Source organism: Thunnus maccoyii, chromosome 5 (assembly GCF_910596095.1).
Source record: "Thunnus maccoyii chromosome 5, fThuMac1.1, whole genome shotgun sequence".
Lineage (NCBI taxonomy): Eukaryota > Metazoa > Chordata > Actinopteri > Scombriformes > Scombridae > Thunnus > Thunnus maccoyii.
In genome coordinates this window covers 5132914-5151164 of record NC_056537.1, presented here as the reverse complement: position 1 = coordinate 5151164, position 18251 = coordinate 5132914, and the positions used below count along the sequence as shown (strand labels likewise).

Below are 18251 nucleotides of genomic sequence, written 5' to 3'. Positions count from 1 at the left end.
CAACAGCACTGTGTTATATTGGCCTTTTTTCTCTCCTGTCTCCTCAGATGGAAACTGACACCAGTGACAGCGACGGAGGATAATAATGATGGAGGACAGAGTGATTCGTCCCTAGCCGGAGCTACAGCATTCCTCAACTGGCCCTCTGCTGCGCAGCTCTGCTCCCTGAAGGATACATCGACCTTGACATATCACAGCGTGCATGACAACCTGGCACGGACTGAACTGAAAGGTTGTCTCTCTTTGCCAAGAGTTGGAAGACAACAGGGCCAAAGCTTTGGGGACCAGGCGTCAGCAGAAATCTACTCTGTCTTGCTGCAGTAACAAATTAGCTTTTATTTGTGAAGTTAACAGTGCTAACAGCTGACTCCATAAGGGCCAATTACTGGCTGAAGGGAATATGGAGGCCAAGATGAAGGAGACAGCAGTTGTGGCTTGTTTGCTGGCTGAGCTGTCTCTGGCTGCTTTTGTTCTGGCCTCTGAGGGGGCTGCTCATTGCCCCGCATTGTGTCGATGTGAGATACGATCCTGGTTCTCACCCAGCTCTATTTACACTGAGGCTGCCACTGTGGACTGTAATGACCTGGGCCTCTCAGCGCTACCGGAGAGACTCCCTATAGAAACACAGGTACTGCTGCTACAGACAAACAACATTGTTAATGTGGAGAAAACTTTGGATTACTTGGCCAACCTTACTGAAATCGACTTGTCTCAGAATAACATTTCCTCAGTGAGCGATGTTTGTGTGGGGTCTCTCCCCCAGCTGCTGTCACTCCACATGGAGGAGAACTGGATTCAGGAGCTTTCTGACAGCTGCCTCGCTTCCTTGCCCAACCTCCAGGAGTTCTACATCAACCACAACCTGATTTTCTCCATCAGCCCCGGGGCCTTCCAGGGTCTGAGCAGGCTGCTGAGGCTCCATCTCAATTCCAATCGACTGACAAGTATCAACAGCCAGTGGTTCCAGCCTCTCCCCAACCTGGAGATATTGATGCTGGGAGAAAACCCCATATTGGAGCTGTCAGACATGAGCTTTCAACCTCTGACTAACCTCCGCAGCCTTGTGCTCGCTAGGATGAATCTTACCGAAATCCCTGATAATGCTCTGGTTGGTCTTGAGAACTTGGAGAGCATCTCTTTTTTTGACAACCTGCTCAATCGAGTACCCAGACTGGCACTGACGAGAGTCCAGAACCTGAAGTTTCTGGATTTGAATAAGAACCCCATTGAGAGGATCCAGAGAGGTGACTTCATGGACATGATGCATCTCAAGGAGCTCGGCATCAACAGCATGCCTGAGCTCGTGTCGGTTGACAGTTTTGCCTTAAACAATCTGCCCGAGCTGACAAAAATCGAGGCCACCAACAATCCCAGGCTGTCCTACATCCACCCCAGGGCCTTCCACAAGCTCCCCAGGCTGGAGACGCTGATGCTGAACAGCAACGCTCTGAGTGCGCTTCACCGTAGCACCGTGGATTCCCTGCCCAACTTGCGCGAAGTCAGCCTGCACAGCAACCCCATCCGTTGCGACTGTGTCATCCGCTGGGTCAACATGAACAGGACGGCTGTTCGCTTCATGGAACCAGACTCCCTTTTCTGCATGGAGCCTCCGGAGTACCAAGGCCAGCACGTCCGACAGGTGCACTTCAGGGAGATGACAGAGATCTGCCTTCCGTTGATCTCACCCGGGAGCCTCCCGGAGCGCGTCGAGGTCGGGAAAGGGAGCTCGGTGTCGCTGCACTGCCGGGCGTTTGGAGAACCAGAACCTGAGATCTACTGGGTGACGCCTTCAGGCGACAAGGTCCTACCTGGCAGCGTGTCCGACAAGTACTACATGCACCCAGAAGGAACCTTCGACATCTATGACGCCACCGAGCAGGAGGCCGGCTCATACACCTGCATCGCCCACAATCTTGTCGGGGCAGATCTCAAGTCTGTCATGGTTGCGGTGGATGGATACATCGCCCAGTTCACAAATCAACCTTTACATGTATATATCACATCTGTCCAGTCTCATTCTGTTGTGGTTTCCTGGGAAAGCACAGGTGGTTTGGTGTCGCAACTAAATTGGTCCATTTTATCCGACGGCAGCCTCCTCTCGATGCCATTCACAGCCAGGCTTCCCGCTGATGTCAAAGAGTACTGCATCAAACAGCTGAAGGTGTCCACTCGTTACCAGGTTTGTGTTGAGGTCACTGCAGCTCAGTCTGGATACAGCAGGGACTGTGTCAATGTGACCACAAAGAAGGCAGCGGTCCCGAAGGAGAAAAATGAGAACTGGGACAGTGTGGTGATGGCTTCTTGTGCTGTGTTTTTTGTTGTGGTTGCTGTGACTTGCTCTGTCATCTATACGTCTCTGTACAGCCAGGTGTTTTACACAAAACTGATAGCGGACCCGGCGGATACGCTGTTGATTCCCAGCACTCATTCCTCCTCTTCTTCTTTCCTGGAATTTGGTGTGTCTGGGGTAAAGGTGAGGGCAACTGTAATAAACTTACCAGACGAATCCATATAAGAAATGCCCTTGTCTGTAAAGGCACTTTGGGATTAATAGAAGATGAAGAGTGATGGACACTGGACAATGTAATTTATGTGCCCTCTTTTCATTACCGTCAGTGGGACATTTTGCACAGGGACTCGGCAGAGAGAAAATTCATACACATTTGCATAACCAGCTATATAAATTCAGACTATTTTGTATTTCAAACTTGTGTCATTATAACAAGCTTAATCAGGCAGATATCTTGAGTATAATCTACATGGCTACTGGTCATTCATGCAGTGCAAACAGAGTAAAGCACAGCACAGGAACTATATCTTATTGAGACGGCTTTTGATGTCTGCAAAAAGCATTTTCTTTGCTGTGTTACATTAATGGTGCCAAGCAAAGATAGTTTATAATGACAAGAAAAAAAAAATCTTGTTAGTCTAGTGTTCAAGAAAACTGACTAATATGTAAACAATTTTATGAACAAATACATTTTTCATTAAACCTGTGTGGTGTCTTATATCTACAATCTTTTCTCGTTACATTTGGACACTTTTCACATCAAAATATGTCATTTAAAATATGTCTGCTGCCACAAAAAAAACCCACCAAAAACAAAAACCAATAGCACCCAGTTGTTTGTGAAATGCAAAATACTAATTTGTATGGATGAGGCTCATAAATCTTGTTGTGCTGCTGTCCGTATCATAGAGCAGCAGAAGTGTGAGATCTGCTGTAGACAAACACAATTACAGCGGCCGCCCTTCAAGGCAGGTGCTGTAACACTGTTAGGGAAATGCAAAGCAATCTCAAACAACACAGGAAGTGTGTGAGATAGTTTGTTTTTGTGTGTGTGTGTGTGTGTGTGCATGTACCTTAATGGGTGTGTGTAAGTGTGGAGACATTGGCAAACCCATTGACTTTGAATTGCATTATATTCTCTTTCATTAAAAATCCAATATGGATTCCCAACACAAACCTCAGCAAGGTGATGAATCGGCGTCACACGCAAACTGATGGGAGGCATTTATCAGCGGGACTCAGTCATAGATCAACCGAGTTTCAGCACCTTGGACAGGGCTTTTAGAGCACGGCCATTTGTCACCGCCACAGGAGCTAAAATATGACCCATTAGAGGTAGGTAGTGAATAGGTCAGCAAGAACCCGGCGCCCAAGCCATCCCCTTCCCCGTGTGACCCTGGAGAGACACCGCCGCCGTCACAGGAACAGCTCAGCAACTATTGGACTCATTTGTTAAGCGCCTCGCATCGAGCTGTGAGCGGAGAAGGAGACAAATGGACCGAAAAACCAGGACAAAGTAGTTTCAGTCCTAAACAGGACAGAGGACGACAGCCTGATGCCTCACAGTGCTGATGTTACTGATGTGCTTTGCTCTCCCGTACAAGATAACCAGGCCTGTGTTCATTAGAGAGTCTGCTGCTTCAGTGCTGTACGGTGAAGGGTATTGTGGGTATTTAGGAGAACAGCAGTATGAGAAAGGAAAGATTTTAAAGAGGAGATGACAGGTTGTTTCAGAGGCTTTTCATTTTCGTTCGCTCCTTCACCTGTGCTGCCGAGTTCAACTACGGTTCATCCCCTCGGAGGGGAGCAAATGATGTCAACGTGTAATCCTTGCAGCAAAACCAAATAAAAATAGTGAGTATCTCATTTGTTTTAAAACTGTCAAAAAAAATAAAAAATAAATTCCAACACATAAGCAAAAGCACAAAAAAAAAGGTTCTTCCAAGTGAGTAATTGGTCTCTACTGAGGGAGCACACGCAATATGTTGTGGCAGATCTAAGGGGGAACCTGTCAAACAGGAATAGTTTTCCACTCAGCATCCACATCAACTGACAGGTTAAATTAAATCCACAATTCCCAGTGATCCTGAAACCAGGACCCAGATCTGCCTCGTCAGGACTCCACACAAACCAGCAAAATTAACAGTAGATAACCTCACAAGCAAGTTCAACAACTCCACCTGCCCACACTGAAGTGTTGAACAGAAACAATCACAACAACACAATTTAGCTTCTCTTAGAGGAGAAGAAAGGTTATAAGGGTTGTAAATCAAAACAGAGGAAGCAGTTCAATCTGGCAATTCAAAATTCTTGAGATGTCTTGTGGAAAATTTGACATTTTGGTCTGAGGGTGATGATGCTAGAAGAGATCAGGTGATCACAGACATGAATATCCAAAATCATTTTTTAAGGGGAAATCAGCATCTTGGACAAATATTTTACATGCTGTAAAAGTGTCATGCTATTTCAAAGCTCATGCTTAAGAGCGATCTGCACAGTAGATTACAATATCATTTCATGTGTAAAAGAGGAATTTAAAAGTCAGGAAGTCAACAAAAACATCAGGAATCATCCTCTAGTGGTCAGACAGACAGAATAACAGTCCGATGAACATCACCGCTGTCTGACCTTACCTTTACTGGTTGTAATGAAGAAAACAATGCTAACATGCTGATGTTTAGCAGGAATAATGTTTACTGTATTCAACATCTTAGTTTAGCATGTTAGCATGCTAACATTTGCTAGTTAGCACTAAACACAAAGTGCAGCTGAGGCTGATGGGAATATTAGCATTATTTAGCAAGCGGCAACCTCCGGGGCTGGAAAATGAAGCCAATGTGGAAGTGCCAAAAACTGCAGTTCCTTGAATGGCCACTTGAGGCTCCAAAAGCGAGTCAATCCCCATAGACCCCCATGTTAAAATGCACGACTTTACAGCAGAAATAAACATGTTTACAGCCTGGTACAAACAACGGTGTTGGGCTCTAAAGCTAATTTCCTCTTTCATGACAACTGTACAGGGTTGAATTTTTTATAACTCGCCCGTTTAAATTTTATTAAGCCGTAAAGTTCTGCATAATGAAGGACATGGCTGCTTTGAGTGACAGGTCCGCCAGCCGCTAGGTGGCTTGTTTCAGCCATTCAGCCTGCCTCTTTGCCCATTTTTGATTGGCTGGGAGTTACATAGCGTCACGCACTGCCAGGATGGCGACGGCTGGAGCGGCTCACTTTGAGCTTCAAAACCGCTCTTCAGAAACCAACAGGTGACGTCACGGTAACTACGTCCATATTTTTATACAGTCTATGGTATTTAGTCATTAACCTAAGTTAAGTTTTGACCTGATGAACAACTAGTTTTCAAAACAATGGTGCTCCAGGTATTTGTCAGGATGTCTCAGAAATCTTACAGGGCTGAGCATAAAGCAGACGTTTCAGCATAGACGCCTTCTTCAGTGTGGACAAACCATATTACACCTCAATGTGACCAGTGCCGGTGGTACTGATGGCACCGATTAGTCCTGACTCATGTTAACTAGAAACACTCAAAACAAAGACCAAACAACTATATGTATGTCTGAACTGCAACCATCAAGCTGCAGGCCTTCATACTCAGTTCAAAATATCAGATGGCTTGATAAAAAATAAATAAATCAAGAATCAATTCCTTATTCGTGCCGTTCAGGAACAGTCGGGGGATCACCAATGTTATTACAAATCATCCTCTGGGGACCATGAATGTTTGTGCCAAATTAAATGCAAATCTATCCGATACAGTCTGGAATAAAGTGATGGACCATCTGGCCAACATCCCCAGAGCACGCCACGTTGCTACAAACAAATACTAGCAAACATTAAGTATTTCAATCTCATTTCACATTATGTAAAACTTCAAATTCCAAAAACTACCAAAGACTGTAAATGATCTAAATTATGCGTCCTAGTGGTTCAGTTGAATCCAAAGGTTCATCTGCATGGAACCACAAGGTTTCCCATCAGAATTTCCCAACTCTCGTAGTTGTGACCAATCCAATAAATGCCAAAATTAAGAAGTCAGAAATTTAGTTGACTTTTCCACGTTTCTGCAAAGGAATCCGGTGATATCTCCACCGCACGCACACGCCTCCATTTATCAGAGCGACACGCCGTAAATGAGTCGCCGCTCAGCACAGTAAATGAAGTTAATATAGATTGTAGGTGTTGAAGCCCTGCGTCCTTCAGTGGCAACCAATCAGAGGTGGGCGTCGCTCCGCTGCAGACATGATTAACTCACTGATGATTTTTTTCTCACAGAGACACGCCCGCTCGTTAATACTGAGCATGACAAGCAATGATCTGCTCTGAGAGTGAAGGATGATGTCTGTGGCAGGATTGGGGGGGAATATATACATTATGATTAGCAATCACTTTTACTAAAAGGTGGAAAAAAAGAGGAAAATATTGTATTTGTACTCCATTACATTTGCCTTATGGCTGCAGTTACTGATTACTTTAGCTACAATGGCCATATTAACCTCTTATGGGGCCCAGGGGCAAAAATTACTCTAGAGTTTAAATAATTAGTTGGTTAATTGATTAGTCGATTCACATAAAATTAATTAGCAACAATTTTGATAATTAATTAATCTTTTGTGTAATTTTTTAATCAAAAAAATGCTGGTAGCAGCTTTTCAAATGTGAATATTCGCCAGTTTTCCATGATAGTAAACTAAACATCTTTGTGTTTTTGATCAACAAGTCCTCCAAATTAAACGACAAAATATGTTATTTGAAGATGTCACTCCAGAACGACACGTGTTTTCTAATTTAGCACCTCTATCGGCAGTAATTATCATTTATCTGTGCTTTCCGAAACCGTCACACATCACTGTTAAACAATAAAGACGTCTTATGATGTGACAACGCTGTGGTTCAGGTCTGGTTAGGTTTAGGGAAAGATCATTGTTTGGGTTAAAATGATCATTTTGTTAAGGTTAGAGAAACACGTGCTGTGGGTTAAAGTTACTACTTCCTTAAAGTTAGGTCGCCTTCGTCGTCATGGCTACAATAATAACCACAGGGTGAAGGTTAGGGGACGATCGTAGTTACAGTTTTTACACAACTTTCCCAACTCGCACCAACTCCACCACCTCTTATATACGTCATCTGAACTGCTTCACTGCTCCGAGTCATAATTACTACGTCCACTAGATGTCACTCTGTCACTCAAACGGACCTATATGTAGCTTTTGGACAACTGACGTTACGACCTATTGCTGTCATGTCCTCTGTGATTCTTCTGCAGGGAATTTCGGAGCTTTAGAAACCTGCCAGAGGTTTACATTGTACACTTAAAACCGTACACATGATGAGTGTTTTCAGGCTGATTTCTGCTATTTTCTACTCAGTATATTTAAATTTTTAGGGTTGTTGCAGAGGATTCAGATCATGATCTCTGTGTTCTAAAATCCTGGCTGGTTACTCTGCTAGAAAAAAAAATACTACTATCCTTATTTTTCCTCTTTTTCCTTCCTTTTCCTTTTTCTATCCTTTACATCTTCACCTCTAACCTTCCATTTTTCAACATTGTCATTCACTTCTTTTTCTCTTTCCTTTCTTTTCTGTTTTTGTCTTTTACTTTTTCCCCTCCTTTGTTCCTTCTTATTTATTTCCTGTTATGCTCTTCCCCATTTCCTTCCTTCTTCCTTTCTTCCTTCTTCCTTTCTTCCCCATCCTTTATTTCATCTTCTGAAACCTTATTCATCCTCCCTCTTTCCTTTCTCCCCCTTCTTCTTACCTTGTTCTCTTAATTTTCTTCCTCCATTATTTCTTTCTTTAACTCGTTACTTCTGTTTTGAACACATTTTACACCTAATACTTGTTTACTACCAGACTTTTACTTGTGACTGAGTGTTTTTTCAATGTGGTTTCAATAAAAGCTTTGTGTTACTTTAACATCGTTTTTGTCGATATTCCTCAGAGAAATAAACTGCACATGCAAGCAGGCAGCAAGCAGCTACCGTCTGATACATTTTGCAGCTGAATGATGATATCTGTGGGCTAGATTGGGAGGATTATACGGACATTTCTTAGCTGCACATACTATAATAAGTCATTCCTTTCACTGTACGGTCTGACATGGCTGTGATTGGTTGAGTGAACATGTGCAATAAGAACTTCCTAATTCAAAATGACAATTTCCATGCAGATTGTTAAAACCTCCCGGCAAAATACACTGCAGGGAAAGGATTCACACACACACACTCCAATATTATTTTCAACTTATCAGTCGTTGCCTTTAAGGTTGTGAATTAATGAAGTGACTCAATAGGGTCTTTGTAGCAGCAGGATTCAGGCCTGGAGGTACTGGATCGAGTTTTACTGCTTCACCAGCACTGTGTGAAGAGTTACAACATTTTTGGCTACTCGAAGGCGAAAATTTAGAAATCCTCGTCTACTGCAGGATGCTTCCTCTCAAATGATGCTGCGGTACGTTTGAGGAGAAGATCAGAAACTCAACAACGACTGGAGAACAAGCAAAAGTAGTGCAAAAACTACAGAGACACATCAGAAATACGATAAAACCCAAAACAACCGCAGCTTAATGAGCTCTAACTGCTAGTTTAGTCCCAGCAGAATCATATCTGTAGTTGTTATATATGATCACATTACCAGTGTTTACCCAACACTCTTCCTCCGTTTCATTTTCTGCTAATAATCCATGAAAACAGTCTAATGATCCCAGGCTGAAGTGATCTAATACTTCTCATTACAGCGCTTCCACTTTTAAAATGTCCCATTTCCCTTCTAGATGTTAGCGGGTAAAATTCATCCGCTAGACAGTCAAACTATTTTTCTCATGAATTATTACCCCATTACAAACATTTGGTATTTAGGCCAGGCCTGCAGCTTGTTGCTCAGGGTAAGTAAAACTAGAAAAAGCCTCACATTTATCTTGCTTTCCTCATGCAGAACCTCCTGGGCTTTAAGTAATTATTCTCCCGCTCGCCGGCCCATTAGGCTAAAACAACATCGCTGACTTTGGGTGATCTTGGGGCGCGAAGCTTTTTGAGCTTTTATTATTGTTTCATGATGGAGAGTCGCAGATGGCGAGCGCACACTTAACCTCTGCTGACAAACTGAAGCAGATACCAGTCACTTACAAGACAAGGTTATTTCCAGTAGAGAAGCAGGAACCATTCGGGCTGATTAATGACTTCTTCCAACTTATTTTCTTGTTCTCCTCGGCTCGGTAGCAGCTGTTACTTTTTTAATCTTTTCCAGGAAACACTGACTCAGTACATTCTGTTTCACATCGGTCCAGACACACACACACACTCACACACACTGGAGGCTGCCAGATACTGCAAGTCCTCCACTTCTTGTCACTGAGCAGCTTCAACACACTCTTTGAGGGTTCGGGTGTTTTGCTCAAAGGCACGCTGGCGGGAGTTCAGACAGATTTCCCATTTCTATTCAGATAATTCAGCTAATGGTAGTTGTTATGGCTGGGTGTCATTTCTCATGGTGGTCATCAGCATCGGATAGAGCTGGGTAAAAAAAAAATAAATAATTTTTCGACTTTTATTTGAACGATTGATTCTTAAAATCCCGAGATCGATCTTTTCGCCTTTACTCAGTAAACATGTTGTATTTGTTGTAAGTGGTTTAGTTAGAGCGTGATGTGTACAATGTCGACTTTTTGGAAATTGAGTTATTACAAAGTGCACATACATATTATTTTAAGCTCAAACGTAATGTAGATGACAGCTGGCTAAAGCCGTCTTGAGTAACGACTGTCCCGTAAACCGTGACGTGAACAGTTTTGGTCAATGGATCCGCCACAGTTTACGGGACTGTTGTGACTCGGGGTGGTTAGCTGACTCGTAGCGGATCTAGAGATCGCATCTACCATAGATGGAAAAAAGATTCTAGCACGCTGATCTGAGATCTGTTTGTGTTTGTTAACAAGACATTGTCTCTGCAACACATCCTCATAATTAAATGACAGTATAGATCTAAAATTCAGCCATCTAAAAACAAGTTACGTTTACACCATCTAGCAGCTGTAGTAATGCCCTCCAGAACAACCTATAGGACTGCAATATGCTGCTTTCCAAAACTGTTACAAATCACTGTTAGAGAATTATTGTGTTTCATGGTGTGATAACGCTGTGGTTAAGGTCTAGTTAGGTTAAGGCACAAAAAAACACTTGGTCAGGGTTAGAGAAAGATCATGGTTTGGGTTAAAATGATCACTTGACACGTGGTTTATACTCTATGTGAAGTACAACGATATCCTGACTCGCGGTTGGAAACAGGAAGCAGCAAAGTCTGCTTCTTGCCATCTAACTACCTGTCCATCCACCCAACCTGCCTCCTCCTAATAAGACAAAATCATTTTATCAAGTCACCTTATATTGACGTCATCTGAACTGCGTCACTTCCCAGGGTCATGATTACTACAGCTGCTAGATGGAGTAAACATAACCACTGTGTAGGTCGTGTTTCTTGTAAGGACAGGCTGTATCTACGACATGTGAAGCCGTGGAAGTCAACTGAACATTGTGTGGATTCTACTGTAGCTAGCAGCTGTCTGCAGACTGATGTCAACACAAACAACGAGCAGACTTTCAGTTTCTGCTGTTTGTGCTCAATGGTTTTGCACATTTAGGCCTAAAAAATATAACATGTCATGTTTTAGTCTTTTTGCATATCTAACCAGGAAATGTTTTTATAGTTCTGCCAACAACATTTTGAAATGTATGTTCCCAGGATAAGTTGAGAAGTGCTTTATTGGCATTTATCTGAATCAAGAATAGAACTGAATCAAAATTAATTGATTCCTGACCTTGCGAATTGAATGTAACTGAGGTTCAGTGAAGATACACATAACCATGTCTGTGGGTTCATACATAAAAACACAACTAACTGTAAGATGTTGGGATAGTGATGCATAACAGACAATACAAATATGTTCTCTTGTTATTCCCAAATATGTACAAGTATAAAAGAAACCTCGAAGCGACACCAAAGCAAGTTTGACTAAAGACACATACTCTTATTTTGGTGAAATACTCTTTGCTGCCCTTTGACAAGCCACTGAAGTTCAGATTTATCTCATGTTGGATTTACTGTTAAATAATATGTTTTATTTTTAGAAGAGACACAGATTTAAAGATCAGGACTCACTGAGGAGTTTACAGGCATCATTCTCTACCACTTATATTTTTCAACTTCCAACATACAGAGCCATTAAATTTAACCACCTGGTTTAGACTTCTGGGGAATCAAAGCTCTGCTGGAAGCAAACAGAAGCCTGGTCTCCAACTTTTTAAGTAATTCAAAAGCACAACAACAAATCAGAGAGTTGCAGGCAGGATTAAAACACCAGAGCCAGAAACAAAGCAATGGAAAAATTGCCAGAAAAATGGCAGCAAGTGGGTGAAGTCTACAGAAATAATAAAGAACTTGTAATCAAAATATTTCTTTAATCGGCATTAAAAAAATTAAATGAGCTTTGTGGTGGACTGAAAACCATGTTGGTTATTGATTGGTTAGAGCAAAACAAACAATCCTTCTCCCCAAAGAGAAAAACAGCCACCATGAACATGATGTCAGACTGAAGAGTGAAGTGAAATTATCAGTCCAAGCAAACACTGACACAACTTTTTAAGTTAAGAGATCCAGAAATGTGCTTTTGTGGAGTCTGGCAGCGGTCTAACCTCTCAGGGGGGAAAAACATCTTCGCTTTTGAAAAACATTCCCCAATAAAAAAAAAAATGCCCTCAGAAATCTCTCGTGACTCTGTCTGCACTCAAGACGACCACCTGTGGGGTTCTGACCACAAATTTAAGAAGCTAAGCTAAAAAAAAAACAGAAAAAACTCCCCACAGCGAACTGCTGGGATCAACGGGAGTCTCAGTGGATGGTTTCAAGACTAAGAAACCAAAGTGAAAACAGAGTATGTGAGCTCGTCTGGCTTTGCATCATTAATAGAGTTAGAGCAAATCCTGGTGTGAGGAGGAATAGTTCACAACTCCTGCTAACGAGCTGCTTTCAGGCTTGTAGTTTATTACCTGTGGATTTGCCACGGCTCCCTAACCTCTCTGTGTCTCTTTCATCTCTCGGGTTCCTCATGGCTGCCATCAATGGCGGCTGCGGCGGGGGAAGGAGGGGGAGGAGGGGTGTGGTCTTGCTCCAGGAGAGCGGGTCGTGAATTCCCTCACCCCCCCATCCCCTCCTCCCCCCACCCTCCTCCACCAAAGGCTGTTCTATGATTACACATTCTGTAATGAATAATTTACCTTTTCCTAATCACCCAGTAAGCTGCTTCATTTAAACGCTGGCTTCCTCCTAGTGCAGTGATTAGAGCTGGGAGCCAAGGTGAGGGAGGAAGATTAGAGGAAAATTAAGACCGGGCTGTTGTGAGCGGCGCCGTCCTGCCGTACGGCGCTGCTCCGTTAGCTCTGCTCATTACCGCTTGGCCAAATGTCATCGCCGTGCACAGCAGACATCTGCCGAACATTGGAGCCATTATCTGGACAAATAAGCTCAATTTAAAGCTTCAACTGCAACTCATCTTTTAGATCTTTAAAAAAAAAAAAAAAGTAAAATAAAAAAAATCTCAGGGGTCTAAGTGAGTCAAAGTAATGGTCAGAGTTGTTCTGAGAGCTCTTTGGGGGATATTAGCTTCTTTTATGGATGTATTTTGGTCTCAAGTAGAGCTTTTAAGAATGCATTCAGCTGTGGATGTTTAAGTGGTGCGGGACTGTGTAAACATGCATCTGGACATAAAAGCTTTTTAAAAGCACTGATCTGACTCAGACAATTTTCAGCAGGTCGGCTGGCTGCACTTTTTTCGCCACACCGCTCCGTCTTCACTGCAGCCTCCGCACTGATGGCAATCTGATGACATTCAGACTCGGAGGAGAGTGCTTCAGTCTGAATTATTGCTCAGTGATGCTGCTGCTCAGTAGAAGGTTTATACTGGGAAGACTGGGGTTAGAAATGAGGAGCTGACAGGTGGAAATGGCTGCAGCTGAGAGAGTAAGGAAGTGTTCTTCAGACCAGCAGCCATATTCACAAAACTAAAGCTAAACTTAGCTCCAAAAATGAGTAATTCACAAAACATTTTAGCGCTTAAAGTAGCTCCTAAGATTCAGAGAGGTTAGAGGAAGACTCCGACATCACTAACATCTGCTCACAATTAGTCAGCTCCTGCAGGTAATGAGCCTGATTGTATTGGCATTTTGTAAAAATACAGCCATTATAAACTTTTAGACGCATACTTTGATGGCAGGCGAGTTAATAAAGATCCAATCAGCTCAACAATAAATCAACACAATCCATAACCTGAGAGGTGATGGTTTACACGACTTTGCACTACTAACAAAATGCAGTTTGCATGGGTGATGAACTTCAGGCTTCTATCAGAATTATTCATAAAACTAAATATGCTCGTTAAACCTCAGTGTGTTCGACATTTATTTGAAAGTACATAAATAATCACCGACCAGGATAAATATGTGAGTAAAGTAGATTTCATGGTCATCGCTGGATCAACCAGAAAAATTGGCACCATATGTAGAAGGCAAGTTTATTGCATGTCACCTAGTGTGAGACACCAATAATAAAAACTTGGTCACAATCTGTGTCGTAGCGCTATAATATAAATGGAAGAAAAAGCATTTGAAAGCAGAGACGTCTCCTTAATCTTTATTTAAAAACTGCACTTATGAAATGTCACGCCGGCCAGTTTATTCTGTGTCATTTCATGTTGTATTCTGATCGGTTGGTTTGTAGTTTTGGGTCGTAGCAACAGTCACATTGTGAGAATTTGGTCCTAAATATCTGACACTGTCAGAATTTTGCCTCAGGCTGTCTTCGTTCACCGAAGCTCCAAACTGGTCATCGGTGGACGAGTATCACAGTAAGATCTCGGACACCGTTTTGGGTTGACAACCAAAGATTTTACCATGTTTTCCTCATGATTGGCAGCTTTTATCTCACACAACCCAAAATCACACTGAGTAAAGAGGCCTTGAGTGAACCTTGAGTTTTGTTAAATCATCTAAGAAGTGAAACTTTGCTTCTAAGTTATGAGGAACAGCTGAAGCCCATCCTCCAGCAACCTCAAACTCTACTGAGTCTAAACTCAGGTGTTAAATTAACTGAAATATCAATACAAAATATGATTGCATCACACAACACAGAGCTAAAAAAAAGTATTCTCTGGTCATTGTGCAGAAGCCCAGCTTGAAGATGGAAGGATATATTTACTGTAAACAGTATTTACGACGACAACAAAGACGTTCACGGTGGATTTATATTAATCTGTTTGTAGGAGATGTTTCTTAACTCCCCTTCACCACGATGCTGCAAATCTGTAATAACCCAGCTCTTCAGCTTGAAAAAACATTAAAAACAAATCCCCAAATCGATCAATCAATAACTGGGAGCTTAAGCCTTGAGATGAGCATCCTTAAGATGACTTAACCGTCACAGTCTGAGAGATCAAACATCCATTATCCATTCGTATCTCACGAAATCCCCAATCTATTAGGTAAGAGAATGACTAAATATAGACACAAGTCAATGCAACCACCCTTTGTCTGCATGCAGCAGCGGTAGAAAGTCCAACATTCAAATGGAACATGTACGGTGGCTGAAAATAGATTATTTGTAGAAGGTGAAACGGCACAAAGCGGCGTCTCTGAGCTTGAATCGTCCAGCAGCGTCAGCAGGGGGAAGCTGATAGGGGAGGAACCTCTACAGAGAAAAAGCAGGTGGGGAAACAAATGTCTCTGATATTCGTATCACACTGGAGGCTAAAACCATCCTTTATTGATAAAAAACCTGTCCAGGAAACAACACTGAAAGCCCAGAAAACTACCTGTCCGTGTACAACCCAGAAGCCTCTACCGCCTCGCCGCTTCACTGCAAACACGAGCAGGAACCTGGATGGTACACCTGGGGACGCAGGGCTGGATTTATTGACACGCCTGAGGCTGTTCTGAGCACTGAAAGAGAGTTGGATGAACTTACAAACTTGCTGAGGGTTTTAAAAGCGTACTTTGAGTCCTGCATGTGTTCAGAGATTTACAGGTTAAGCCAGAAAATAAAGATCAACATGAACTTTAATGTCCATTACAGACCAGAAAACAACCTGTTGGATGGATGTTTGTATTACAGGGCATTTCTTTTAAATATGACCTAAAAGATGACGTTGAATCTGTAAGTACATAAATTAGAGGTTTGGTCTCCATTCCAGAGCTAAAAGAGAGTGAATATTTGACTTACATTCACCAGGTGGACAGAAACACGACTCCAAATGAATGATAATGTTGCTCCGTAACTGCTGGATGTGGAAATAAGCAACTGATTGCTAGCAAGTTCAACATATCAACTTAAAAGGTGATGATATGTCTGTGTTGTTAGGCAGAACAGTAGGTGGCATGTTAGCATGCTACTTGTTAAATATTAGATGTTAACATGCTGACATTAGTGGTATAAAATTCAGCACAGTGTCTTAACATGCTTAAGTTTATTAGTACATAATATCTTGCACGTTAGCTCGTTAGCCCGCCAATGTCTTAGCATACCTCAACATTTCAACATGAACAGTTAGCATGTTGATACCGCTACTCAAGCATGTTGCAGGCTGTGAATGTGTGCAGTTAGCACAATGTGCTCATGTTTAACATGTTGTATTAAGGTTTAATGGTCACCATGGTAACACAGTAAAGTTTAGAATGCTAGTGTTTGTTTCTTCAATGGAAAATTAATTTTTATCAATATCAATTTTTTAAACTCAGGTGCTAAATTAACTGAAATATCAATACAAAATATGATTACATCACACAACACAGAGCTAAAAAAGTATTCTCTGGTCATTGTGCAGAAGCCCAGCTTGACAATGGAAGGATATATTTACTGTAAACATCTTGCATGTTAGCCCGCTAAAGTCTTAGCATACCTTAGCATTTCAACATGAACAGTTAGCATGTTGATACTGTGAATGTGTACAGTTAGCATAATGTGCTCATATTTAACATGTTGTATTAAGGTTTAATGGTCACCGTGGTAACACAGTAAAGTTTAGAATGCTAGTTTTTGTTTCTTCAATGGAAAATTCATTTTATCAACCATTGGTTTTAATTATTTTAACCTACAATAGGCATGAGTCTGCTTTTAAAGATAATTCAGGGAAAATTCTCTCTTGGCCTCATGTTGTCAGTTTTTGCCATCATGACAATTTAAATTTCCATTATTATTTCATTGAAGTGCTTTATTGAAATACTTCTGTCATTGGCTAATTGAAAATCTCTGCACTTCGGGCTCCCAGCTTGACTTCATAACCAGCACAACCAATGAGTAACTAAAATCACCTCATGTACATCCAAACTATCCCTGATGTCCCTGCGTGTGGCTAAAACCTGAACGTCTGTCCACCGCTCCAGACATGACGCCGCCACGGTCACTGTGTCCACGCCGTTCGATTTGTCACCTTACGTAACTGCCGAGTTGGTGTGATCAATGGGAGAGTCTGGACTGTGGTGAATGCTGCCTGCTGGTTAAGTGCTCCAGGGATCAATGACATAATGACTTGCCTGAGTTCATCCACTCCAAGGTGTACTTTTGGAGGCCGAACAGTCATTTCCTCCCCCTCCTATTGAGTGGTGTGTACTGTAAACGGGGACAGCTCTCACTCTGGACAGATAGTCTCTCCCAACCAGGCGATGCAAACAGAAAATAGATCCATCAATCTCCCCGTTAATGCTGAAAACCTGATGAGAAAACATTCTGCGGACATCGAGCTGGAATGTAACAGTTGCCATCCTGGGGAGAAAATGCCCTGAATTCATCACTGAACGAATCTACTCACAGAGAAACCCTCCAGCACGCTGAGTCGGGCCGCTATTGTCAATAAATGTTTAAAGCTACGCTGTGAGGTTTTTAGAAAAAAAGCTAATTTAAACCTATTCAAAGTCCAGAAGAGGGTGATTTATCTTTGCACTGAGCTAGTGAAGGGAAACAGCATCCAGAGAGTATATGAAGCTATAAACTGAGCTGTTTGGCAGCAATTCTTCCACTGTCTCATCAACACAGTCAGGAACAAAAAAAACAAAAAAAAACAAACAAAAAACTCCCATCTTGCCTAAATAACCTTGTTAAAATGGTTGTTTTGTTTTGTAATGAGACGAAAGATTAATTTTAGGGATTCAAAAAATGACTCAGCAGCTTCTCTGCACCTCTGAGAAACATTTTGAGTTGATTTCTGAGGAGTAGAAACTCACCTTGGCTGTTTATTGCTGTTTTTTTTGACCAACTGAATGAGTGGAGCTTTGCTTTATGGTTCATTTCAAGAGCCCTGATTGATAATAAACAGCAGTAATATCAATGTCCTGTCAGCTGGAGTGTGATGTTAATGGCATATTTGTCTGAATCATTGGCTATTAGTTGGTCTTTCACTTTTGTTTTAAACCTTTATGGATCCAGAGAAAGTCAACTTGAACCTCTTCAGTACTTCATATAAACGGCAGAAGACTGAAGATGCTGCGAGAACAATGAAGCAGAACTAACACGTTGTTGTTTTTGTCTATCATCGGATTTGCTGACAATAAGTGTAGAATAATGCCAGTAGGGCTGCAATTAAGGATTATTTTAATTATTGATTAAACCTTTCTATTATTTTCTCACTTGATTAGTTGTTTGGTCTATAAAATGTCTGAAAATGGTGAAAAATGTTGATCACTGCCCAAGCTGAAGTCGTTAAATGTCATATTAAAATGTAATATTAAGATTTAAGAAGCCAGAATCAGACTCAAATTATCGATTAATCAGTTATCAAAATAGTTAGCGATTAAGTTAATAGTTGGCAACTGGTTTAAATTACTAGTGGTGACATTTTACAGCGATAACAAAGAATTCTGCATTATTTTAATTACATTTTAAAGTAAATGTTTATGTGACTGGATTCCTG

General features: G+C 41.8%; 2 protein-coding genes and 1 long non-coding RNA gene across 9 annotated transcripts in view; 1 reads left to right on the top strand and 2 right to left on the bottom strand.

Annotated features, from left to right (window-relative positions):
* The window catches only part of lrrn3a (leucine rich repeat neuronal 3a), a 36647-nt gene extending 33553 nt beyond the window's left edge, over positions 1–3094 (top strand). For all 5 annotated transcript variants that reach the window (XM_042412891.1, XM_042412890.1, XM_042412888.1 and 2 more), the window contains exon 2: positions 48–3094. In XM_042412891.1, coding sequence (XP_042268825.1) covers positions 401–2515 — 2115 coding nt within the window. In that variant the 5' untranslated portion in view covers positions 48–400 and the 3' untranslated portion in view covers positions 2516–3094. The remainder of the gene's footprint in view (positions 1–47) is intronic.
* immp2l (inner mitochondrial membrane peptidase subunit 2) overlaps positions 1–18251 on the bottom strand; it is a 165084-nt gene that overhangs the window by 44515 nt on the left and 102318 nt on the right. The window lies entirely within an intron of this gene.
* Positions 13928–15608, bottom strand: LOC121898026. The gene is made up of 3 exons (XR_006096337.1): positions 15569–15608; positions 15162–15288; positions 13928–15037 (listed from the first exon to the last, which is right to left on the bottom strand). It is a non-coding gene; the product is annotated as an uncharacterized LOC121898026 (long non-coding RNA).